At 34.8% G+C, this 12,258-nt stretch overlaps 1 protein-coding gene across 2 annotated transcripts in view; it reads right to left on the bottom strand.

The window, feature by feature from the left end:
- Positions 1-12,258, bottom strand: part of ZDHHC17 (zinc finger DHHC-type palmitoyltransferase 17) — a 238,643-nt gene that overhangs the window by 64,476 nt on the left and 161,909 nt on the right. For both annotated transcript variants that reach the window (XM_067009784.1, XM_059081716.2), the window contains 2 exons: positions 6,213-6,316; positions 659-781 (listed from right to left, as the gene is read on the bottom strand). In XM_067009784.1, coding sequence (XP_066865885.1) covers positions 659-781; positions 6,213-6,316 — 227 coding nt within the window. The remainder of the gene's footprint in view (positions 1-658; positions 782-6,212; positions 6,317-12,258) is intronic.

The raw sequence follows: 12,258 nt of genomic DNA, 5'->3' as shown, positions 1-12,258 counted from the left end.
GCAGTTCATTTCAGATTCATGTCTCTATCTAAAAATCTTATATCCAAATTGCCAGAGACTATTTTAGCCAGATTTACTAAGACTTCCTTATCATCCTGACTCCTGCTTATCTAACCACCTCTTATTATTACTGAACAAGCAGATGAACAGTAAGTAATAAAAATAATTTATACTGAGTATATAAAGTATTCTTCATTTATGCTGGTGTGAAATTAGTTTATTATTACCTGCTATTATTAACTCCTCTCTTTCCTTTTGTAGCTTTTACCCACAGAATTCATATTTAAAATGTAAACTACAAGTTAGACTGCCTGAGTTAAAGTCCAGACTCCAACCTTTATCAGTTGTATGTCACTGGTAGCATATTTAACCACTTTATGCTTCAGTTTCCACATCATTAAGACAGCAGTAAAATTGTTATTTTTCACACAGGGTTACTTCAAGAATTAAGATTTAAGGAAATATACATGGAAAAGCACTCAGCATCGTATCTGTCACATAATAAGCATTCGATATAGGTTAAAAACAATTTTTTTCAGGAAAAAAGTACACAGAATCTACATTTTAAAAGCTATGAATTTTAGAATTATATATTTTATAATTATTTCTAATAATTTTACAGTAATAACTAATTACTTAAAAATACAGAAATGCTTACTTGACTAAATCTATTCTGTTATTGATGGCAGCCCAATGGAGGAGTGTAACATTTTCTTTGTCTGGTTGCCGTACATCATAACCCGCTTCCACCAATTCTTGGCAGCGTTCATATATTCCATATCTTGAAAAGAAAGAAAACATGCAATTGTTACCACTATTTGACAAGAAATTTAAAGCTGAAAATAGCATTTCCAGAAGAAACTAATGCTGCATTTTGGAACCTGGAAATTAAAATGGCTTTCTCAATATAAAATGTTACCTTAAAGATATCAATATTCCAACAGCTTTTATTACTAACCCATTTTATAATTAAAAATTTTTCATCTATAAGAATGCAATAACTCATAAAGTGGAAGAGAAAAGGATAACATAAATAAAATGTCTCAGTTATTTGTTTATCTTAATATCACCACTTATTCTACAAAACACTTAAAGCAGCTTATAAAAATACATACAGCTATGTTAAAATATGTTAAATCATAAAGAAGCAGTAACAAAGAGTTTATCAATGATTTAGAAGAGCACTGAGAAAAAAGGATGTCTTACAACCTCAGAATTCTTTATTTACAAATTTAGCCTCAAAATTCCTAAGGCAAGTAAGAAAGGAAGTGTAGGGGTGGGAGCAGGGCAGGTGCAGGAGGAGTCCTGTATGTTCAAGCCAATGAGACATACGAGAAAGTCTACTGGGAGAATTTGAGGAAAGACGTTCACATTAAATAAAGAAGAAAGGTGCACACAGACAGCTTGACCTTTTCCTCCCTTTCTGTTTCTGGTCATTCTGTGGCAGCATATATATTTTTTAAAACTTTGTATTATGGACATTTTCAAGCATAAGCAAAAATAAAAAGAACAGTACAACAAACCACTAAGAATCCATCATGGAACCTCAAAAACCATCAACTTTATCCTAAACAAAATACTGGATCCTTGGAAATATGAGACACAAAAACAAATTAAATGAGCTTTGACTGTATTTGTAATTTCTTAAAGTGGTCTCCAAAATGGGGAGATATACCACAGGGTGAGGTTGGGGGAAAGGTGGCTTAATAAAGGAACATTAGAAACAAATATTAAAACTGTATTCGTGTCTTAGCTAATAGAGAAAGAAATTAAGCTGCGCTAATATTTAATACAGCCTTCACTGCTTCAATGCTGCCCTACAAGGGCTCTGTACTACATGTGTACACGTGCACGCGCGCACACACACACACACACACACACACACACACACACGAACAAGGTAAATCAACCTAAGGGAAGAGCAAGAGTTCCACAATTCACAGGAGATGACAGAAGTTCCTTCAGCTCTTTGTTCTTTTTCAGAAAATTGATTATATGTGCCCAGTTAAGTGAACTAGGCATATTACCTTAAAGAGCAGAATCTACCTCACACTTTGAATGAGATAAGTGATGATAAAAGTCTTTTTAACTATACTGAGAATCACTGGTTACTTTTCTAACATTTAAAAGTGAGCATGCATTTTCCTTTTAACAAAAAAGACAAGTGTTTCAAATCTGCTGGCTTTTTGGGGGACCGGGGCACAGGTAGCGATGGCAAAGAACTGTGACTGGTATTCTACCATATACAGTTGACCCTTGGACAACATGGGGGTTATAGACGCCAACCCTCCCACAGTCAAAAATCCACATATCACTTTACGGCTGGCCCTCCATATCTGCAGTTCCGCATCTGTGGATTAGACCAACTGCAGACTGTTTAATACTGTAGTATGTACTTGTTGAAAAAAATTCGCATTTAAGTGTATCCAAGCTGTTCAAACTTGTGTTGTTCAGTGGTCCACTGTATTCTTAAGAAAGGTAAAGACAGTCAGTCTGTTCCCCTTCAAGGCAAAGAGGGTATTTCAGACACAGTGAGAAACTTAACTACTTTCATTTCAGAAAAACACCTACTATATATAAAGAGAATATTTTTTTAAAATTGTATGTTTGGAAATGTTTCTATCATTATATAATATAGTTTCTGAAAGATCTTATACAACAACTGTAAAAACATTCTTATATGGGCACACTAAAAAATTTTGAAACAATTTTCTAACGTGTGAACCCATTTGCTGTAATTACAAGAATGTCAAAACCTTATTAGTTTGCAAGAACTATCATCAGAAAATGTACATTTACAAGGTAAAGTTTAGTAAAATCTTTACTTAGTGAATAGTACTGAAAAGTAATTACTGTAACTTAATAAATGTAGCATATGTTGTAATTCTTCCATTAGGGAATCATGTATCTTTGTGAGATTTATCTTTTTTTCAGCCAAAAAATCATGAAAACAAAGTATCTAAATAAAATAAATTTAGGATCAGATTTCCCTGTCACTGTAAAATAAAACATTAAACTATCTAAAATAATAATGAGAAAGCATATTTAATTATACTACTCTCACTGTAAATAAGGTTAATTAATGAAAGACGTTAAAGTAAGACCTAAAGAAATATATACCCCAATTTCCCCCAAAATTATCTGCAAATTTAATGAAATTCTAATTAAAACCCCAAATGAATATCTCATGAATTTCCCAAGTAGAACCCTAAAATTCATTTGTGAGAGTAAAAGACCAAGATTAGCTGAGACCATTTTGAAGACTAAGAAATAATTAAAACAATGTGGTACTATACAAGATTAAACAAATGGAAGAAAAAAAGAGTATTTAGAAATGGACTGCAGAGTGACGTCAGCATCATGGTGGAAGAAGACATTCATAGTTTTGTCCCCTGTCCAACAATAATAATTCAGCCTCTATCCACGGACCTCTGTGGGCACTATGGGATCCAGCACCATCAGCCAAGAGAGCTGGGAGAGTCTCACCCACCCATGCATTGGGTACCAGGCATACAGACCTATTCCTAGCTGTGGACCCTACAGTGGCCCACAAACTGGCTCCAGCCCCTCTCAGCCACCATCTGGGAGCCCCAGTCAACACTGTCTTTCACAGTCACCACAGATGACAGAGCCTCTGTAGAAGTGCAGGTTTCCAGAGAAGTTCCAGCACATTGTTACAGGAAAAAAATATGAGTTTGGATACACTGAAGAGGAGTACTGAATCATGAGCTGCATGACTAGGGGTGGGAAGGGGCTGGGAGAGTGGCAGATGGGACTCATAGAGGACATGAAAGGGACACAGATCTCACTAACTTCTTTGCAGACTCCATCAAAATACATAAAGAACTTTTACAAACTAATTATAGAAAGACGAACTCAAAATAGGTATATTTAAAATGGTTAATTCACACAGGAAGAAACCCAAATGGCCAATAAAATAGAAAATATATTCAATATCATTTGTAATGAGAGAAAGGCCAATCAAAAGAGAGAAAAACCATTTCACAGCTATCAAACTGACAATGACTAGTAAGTGTGACAAAACTAGAACTGAGTAAAAATGCAGTGGAAAAAGAACTCATTTCCTGCAGATAGGGGTATAAATTGGCACAGCCACTTTGGAAAACCATTTGGCAAGAACTGGTAAAGCTGAAAAAGAACATACTGAACAAGCCAGAAGCTCCACTTGAGTTGTCTACCCTAGAATAACTTTTGTTTATGTGCACAGGGGAACAGGCAGTAAGACATTTCACTGATGCGATGCTTGAAATAATGAAACAGTAGAAAAGATTTAAAGTATACCTCGATAAGGAATGATAGAATACTACAAAGCAGTTAAACAGGACAGATTAGGTCCTTATTTACCAACACTGATAAATCACAAAAGCTACATAGTTTTTTTGTTTGTTTTTAAAAAGCAAACTGCAAAAGGATATGTAGTGTAGAATACAACTTATGTAAATTTTAAGCATACATTATAATAGCATATATTTGTTTACGGATGTTTGTAGACATGTACAAGAATGTTCATGAGAATGATTCACAGCAATTTCGAGAGGCTTCCTCGAGGAGATAAGGAAAACAGCATGCTGAGCAACCTGCAGCGATTACAGCAAAATGTTAGCATCTGCTTAATCTGACAGTTATATTCTTCTCTATACTTATCTGTAGGATTGAAATGTTTTAAAATTTAAATAAATGTTTTAAAAGGTAGAAATTATAGACAGCACACACAGATACTTTTCAAGAAAAAGCATAGTTAGAAGGGTATTTGAGAAACAAAGAAAGGTGGTTGTTTTTTGTCTTAACATGAAAGATGCTGCAGTGTATTTGCTGATGGAAATCATGCATTAGGGTGAGACAGATTAATGACAATGGAGAGAAAGAATACATTAATAGGAGCAAAGTCTCAAAAGGAAAAATGAATGTAGAGCAGTATAATTTGTTTACTAAATACAGTTGGTACAATGTGCTTTGATTTTTGACTACATACAACATTCAGGAAAGTAGGGTGACAGTGGACTAAGGACTTCCAAAAATTTGCCTCTCCTCAAAAGTAATGAAAAAGCTGGCAGCATCAACTTTTTCAGAACTCTGGAAAAGTTAACAAAAGGCTTTCAGCAATCCAAGGGATCTTTAGTCAAGAAAAACAGCTGAATTTCAGGAAGAACAGAGGACTCCGTGGTGTTTTAAAATACCACAGTCCCATCCTCAGCTCCCCAGCAGCCTTGAAAAATAAGTTGTATTCCTGGTACTGAAAGCAGAGTGAGCAGAATAGGAATGGAGTTCCTTCAAAGCCTCATTCTCAAAGAGGAGTCATTATTTCACCTATATGGTGGATCCCTGGAAGAGTCTACTTGAAAGGTTTACCTATTAGACCTCACCCAAACTCATTAAAACCTCCTTTCTGGGATGTTTGTCAAATGTTTTAATGTAACAGTTGTTTGAGAGGATGGAAAGCAGTTGGGACAAACAACAGACAAATCAAAAAGCTTAAGCAAAAACTGCCGAATGAGATATCCACAGGGGCTTGAAAAGCTCAGACATATTCTTGGGAAGCTAGAAGGCCATGCACATGTTCAACAAAGACTGGAGAAGGCCCTAAGCTCTCACTTCTGATTGACCTTGAGGTTCTTCGCAAGCAGAAAGTGAAGGTTAAGGCAGAGCTGTAAGCTGCCTGGCTGAGTGCTGAGTGTCTCAACTTGCACTTGCACAAACAGTTCCTTGACAAAGATCAAGACTTACTGGTTCTAGGGATTTAAGAAGTCTCTGACCACTAACTAACCAAACAGAGACTTCAGTAGCCACACATGACAAAGATACAGACTTTATAGAATTAGTTCAGAAATGTTACAAACAACAACAAACCCTGGAGAATCTGATACCCAGAACTGCCATGTTACATTATTTGAACAGTCCAGTTTTCAACAAAAAATTACAAGACATGAAGAGCAAAAAAGTATAACCCATGGGGAGCAGGGGGGAGCAATTAATAGAAACTGTCCCTGAAGAATCCCAGACATTGGACTTACTAGACAAAGACTTTAAATCAGCTATTTTAAATCTGTACAAAGAACTAAAGGAAAGTACGAAAACAATGTCTCACCAAGTATAGAATTACCAAATAGAGAATATCAAAAAAGAGAAAGAAATGTATATTTCACTTAAAATACAGATGTCAAAGAAAAAAACAACTGCAACAAAAAACTTACTGTGTAGCCTTAACTATGTCCCACGTGCTGTAATCATCAATATGACTTTTCCGTCCGAGGGGTTCACCATATCCATGGCTATAATGGCTTTGAGGTTTGATTTCCTGTTGAAGAAAAAAAATTACACAGAGATAAGAATTGAGAAATGAAGTATGAAAATATTTCAGTATTTTACTATTGCTTTTGTGCTGTTTGAAGAATGTTTGTTATTTAAAAGATTAAGTTTAACCTTATGCTGAATGAAGTCTGTACTCTTTGGAGAAAAAGCATGTTCAAACAGATCTACCCCTTATACACACTCTCAAAACAAAAAGCTGCAAAACTGTAAATCAGTGACAAATCAGTAACTGAAATTCATCTTTAGCTCCACAGAACTCTACTTCTTCATCAAATCAACTCTCATTCTCTCCAACCAATTTTTCTACTATTCCAGCATAACCCCCTAGCTCTAACACTCTACTTCAAAACTTTCATCACATGCCAAATAAAAACTAAGGTCCTAAAAAAGGAACCCAGGGATATTATTCTATTATTCTCAGATATCACCTTTTCTTATACTCCTTCATGCTGAGGGCTTGTTACAGCATCTACTATTAGGTGAATATAGAACAATAGGGCATTCTAATAAAACGTAAATCTGCTTGAGTAGTTCTAAAAATGTCAACACCCTTAAAGAAACTAATTTTTATATAAAAATTTAATTAAACAGCTTTATAGAATATTACATCCATTTAAAACTTATATGCTATGTGCAATTTTCTATTTAAAATACAAAATCTGCTATGCATAGTCAGCTTCCTCAATATAGCACTAAGATACAATTACTTCTTTTATATGAAAACAGAAAAACTGAGCATGTTTGGTTCTACTACCATCCGTTCAAATTTCTATGATTCTGATATTTTTCTCCTACAGGGACACACACATAAATGAAAGGATAAGGCATAACAAGATATTTGGAGAGAATTAACTCCTTAGAACAATTCATTCTCTCTTGGTCACTGATATTTAATAATACTAATTTATGGTATTTCAATGGAGAAAAAAGTCTATTATCTTTAGCTCACTCTAGCCATTTAATCTATGTGGAAAATTCCAATACTGATTTGTTTGAACCATACATTTTGAAGACTATTAACAATATTACTGAATATTTTCAACAATAGGGAATTTTAAAGTTTCACAAAAGCAAATTTAGCTTAGTATATAACCTTTCCTTATGAAAATGCCACCGACAATATTAAAATACCACCGTAATAATAATAAATCCACATTTGCAGAAGAAAGAAAATAGACATCAGTCTTAAGCCAAGATTCACAACATATTACACATACTGCATATAATTTACTAAGTGATTTTTTTGGTAGATTGTTCTTGGACTCCATTAAAATAGAACTGGTTAAATATGAACACAAGCAGGTATAGTATTTTGGGTGTATGCAACACTGAATAATTGATGAAACTAACCAATACATAAGACTTATCCTATTTAATTTTTTAAAACTTTTCTATTTAATTTCTCCACTGAGCTCCAGTTCTCAACTTGTCTACGCTCTATATTCAGTGGAGCAAGATAAAAGAAAGACATTTCTCAGATCAGTAGCACTTCCTTTTTTTCTAAATTTTTTCTGATATTATTCTCCCCTACAATAAGGAAAATAACCTTTTAAACCTTCGATTCTGACTTTTTCTATAGGATCATAAGACATCTGAAGGAAAATAAAAACCTGGCCATAGTTTACAAGCAGAATGGAGTAAAATGTCCAACAAAACATGTACTGAAAGTCTGCTATAAACAAAGCCCTCTACAATGTACTGGGACCCCAACCCAGGACAGGGTAAAGCTAGTGCAAAGTTTAAGAGAGTACCAAAAAACTCCATAATCAAGATTTTAAAAATCATAATGAATTATCTTTTAAAAATCAAAACAAAACATAAACATTTTAAATATAAACAGCACTATATTGCTCTTTGTGTCAGGTTCCACTGTGACTTGAAGCAGTACTGCAAACCAATATGCAAATACCAAATATTGTCTCTTGCCCTCAAGGCCTTTACAATCCAAAATGGAAGGACAAAGTAGATAAGAAACATAAGTCAAAGATTAGAAGCAAGAGCTAAGTTAAAACTTAAATAAAGACAACATGAGGGCCAAAAAGTAATAATATAACTTTAAAAACTATTTCAATATGAAAATCTGCTAGGGCAAACTGCTATTCTTTTTTACTAAGGACAAATAGGGTGCTTTTACAGGCAAATAACAAATATTCATTAAATAAAAAATAACTCTTTTTTAAAGCTTACTACTGTAATGCTTTCATGTGATTTTAGTTTTATTTTTATCCCCAGAGACCTGTTATTATATATAATGATTAAATTGTATTCTCAGTTTATCTACCGTCCATTTTGTCCCACTGACAGTGCCAAATGTGACCTTCCAATGTACTAGAAATCAGACTATTTTTCCAGTAACATTTAAAAATTAAATGCATTTGTTTTATCACAATTATACAGTTTTTATTTGTTTACTTCTACTTTTTAGTAAAGGGAATGATTTTTTTAAGATGGCTTTACATAAATCCTTAGAGTAATTTTCAAGAGGTACAGTTATTCCCACTAAAAAGGTAGAGGAAATGGTGTTTAAGCAAATCTCCAACCTCTTGTACTATTTTTTAAAAAATTAATAACACGGACTTAAATTCTTTTTCTCACTTTTAATCACATTGGAAACTGATTCACCTCTAGAACTAGTAACCTGACAATCTGACAAATGACAACACTCTCTATCAAGATAACCACCACTATCACTAGGCCTAGGAATAACAGTTGTGATTTTTAAACTTTAAAAACATAAGATAAAAAATACTGTGTTAATGTAAATAAATATGTCCTATAAATGTATAGATGACATTAATTTTTTAATTATAAATTTGCTATTATACATCAGGTAAATTTTCAACATACAAATATTTAATGACACTAAAATCCTATAATTTTTCCTTGATTTTAATGGGAACCAAGATGCAATTTAATTGATATCTCTGCCAAGGAAAGTAATACTAATTAAAAAATACATATGTAGGTCATTGTAACTTTTAAGAATGCAGTAATTCCATTAGAAACAGCATGGTATAACAGAAAAAGTCCTTGACTGAGAGGCTACTGAATTGAAAGTCTGCCATTCTCTTACCTAGGCTACAACCCAGCAAGGCAGTTAACTATGGTAGGATTCAGGTCCCTCATTTGTAAAAAGAGAAGGATGAATAAGATCAGCTTAGAGTTCTACCCAGGTGCCTCAAGAACCAACATCAGGGCATCAAAGAGCTTGATAGTTTCAGCTCCACTCAATTCACTCCCTTCTTAAACAAAGTACTTTGTTATTTAGCCTCTTTTTAGATACTGGGGCTTTACATAATATTTATTTAATAATTTAAAAAAAGATTCAGCTCCTTTTTAAAAGTTTAAAAACCACTAGATTAGAAGTCCTCCAAAATCCCTTCTAAGGCTAACATACAATGATTTTGTATATTGGAATAAAGAAATTACAGCCACGAGAAGGATCCTTAAGGTACTTAAATTGACAGCCAAAGGTTTTTGTAGCCCTAGGAGTTGCTGAAGAGAACTAGAAGGAGAGAAAGCACCTCCAAAACCTGCTGCTCAAGTAGCAGACAGGAAGGAAAAGAGCTGGGACAAGCTCAGCTGCCATAAAGAGAAATCAATATGATAAAACTCAAACTTATACGGCAGATACAGGCAAACTCTGGATGGCATATCAAGATGACAGACTCCATAATACGTATTTATTCACATGCCTGGATGGAATTATATAACCAATAAACTAGTTAGCAAGTGTCTGTGTGCAATATAGTTAATACAATCTAGTCAACTTTTAAAAAATACGAGACCTATTAATCTTTAGTTTACATTCATTTAAAACAAAGAGGGAGGCAACACTGATCAAATCCTCTATGGCAGGGGTCCCCAACCCCCAGACCGTGGACTGTTACGGAACCGGGCCACACAGGAGATGGAGAGCAGTGGGCGAGGAAGTGAAGCTTCATCTGCCGCCCCATCGCTGCATTACTGCCTGAACCATCAACCCCCCAGGCCAGGGAAAACTGTCTTCCACGAAACCGGTCCCTGGTGCCAAAAAGGTTGGGGACCCCTGCTCTATGGCACAGTACTTTATTACCAACCAAATATAGATGTTTAATAAGTGCTCTATAAGAAAAGGTGCTCCAAGAATCGGTTTTATGGTAGAGTATATCTGAAAGAACAAACATGCAAGAGTAAGTTCAGGAATATTCAGAAAGAAGGGTAATAAGGACAGGGACTTGCCCTGCCATTAATGACAATACATCAGAAAGTAAACTAAAGAAAAAATAGGAGTACTGCAGTGATAAAAAGGGCAGTGGAATAGAGCTTGAAGAATGAGAATTAGAATCAGGAGGGAAAGACATATTATTCAGTAAATGGTATAAATGGACAACTGGCTAGCCAACTGGGATAAAAAAAAAAAAACTAAACAGGCTCCAACACAGAAGGGTGATGTGCTTGGTAGAAAGACGCTAACAAATACAGCCAAGGATATAGTTTTTTAATGGCATATGATGCTGAAACTTGTCTGAAAAAGCAGGGCCACACAAAGCAGAATTCAGAGCAGCATGCTCCCAGATGGAAGCTTCCCAGGTCAGCAACACATCCTATGAGAACATACAGGTAGATGCCTACACCATTCTCCTGGTGAGAGAAGCATGCACCCTCCTGTTCTGGGGAGCCTTTGTGCCACTCTGGACTCTCCTGACTGTTCTGGAGACTCTGACCGTATGTCTGGTGCTCACCAGGTCTAAGTAACTTGTTCAAAACAGCTCTAGGACTTACCTGAATGTTTAATGAAAAACCAGTCAGAGTGCAAATCAATTTCCCAGGCTTCCTAGAGAAGTGACTACCCGGCAGGACCAGGCCTCAGTCAAGAACTCTTCCTATAAGATTCCCAACTCACTCCTTATATTAGATAACTTCCAGTCAGGTCAAAGATTTAAATATAAGAATATCAGTAATAACAGTCCTAATGTTAAAGAAAAAAGCTCTTAGAAAAGCATGAGTAACAACACATTGAAAAATGGGCAAAGAATATGAAGATAATCCAAAGAGGGCAAAATACAATGGCAAATATAGGTATGAAAAGATGCCATAATTCTCAATATAAATGCATTTCCAAACAGAGAGAGAGAGAGAGAGAGAGCACAAAATCAATTCAATAAAATTCTAGGGCACATACATGTTACCTACAAGACATGTGTTACCTGCCTTGCCTTTGGTGCATTAACCCATAAATATACACAGATGAACTAGCAAACCAGTAGGGCTTAACCACCATATGCTTGTAACTTGTACTGTGCAAATGTCTGCTGCCAGGTATCATTCTAACAGGTTGGACTCTGAATCAAGAAGCTGATTGTATTTAATTATATAATTTTGAGCTTCTTAAATTTAATTCCATTAAATGTATATGAGGAAACTAAAACAATATAAAGTGTTGTTGACAAGAAGAAAGAAAAAAAGTTTTAAGTCTTAGCCAAAACTGATGAGCCAAATGTGAGAGACCTCCTTAAAATCTATGTAGTAATGAACTAAATTCTAGGAATACCATAAGGATTTTTAAAAAGGAATATATAATGAGAGGACAGCATAAGCATTAAACATATGAACAATGAAAGATAAGGAAAAGCAGTTGCCACTACAAAATTATAAAATAACTTTCTCTTAAAATGTATTTAATTAATAGTGCCAGCAAATGGCACTACACTCAGGACAGAATTTCTTACTAATCTATTTGATGTACCCTCTTTAAGGGAAGATTGGACAAAAATGATTTGGTAATATAATGGAAAGATTTCATATCAATTTTTTCAGTAACTAAGAAGTCTCTGCTATATTATATGCTCTGCTGTGGTCCCCAATCCCTGGCTAACAGTATGTGATTTTTGCTTCTAAAAAAAGAGAGGCCAACTTGAGGCATAGGTAGGTTCTCTTTATGCTGTA

Source organism: Kogia breviceps, chromosome 12 (genome assembly GCF_026419965.1).
Source record: "Kogia breviceps isolate mKogBre1 chromosome 12, mKogBre1 haplotype 1, whole genome shotgun sequence".
NCBI lineage: Eukaryota > Metazoa > Chordata > Mammalia > Artiodactyla > Physeteridae > Kogia > Kogia breviceps.
This window is presented reverse-complemented; position numbering and strand designations above follow the sequence as displayed.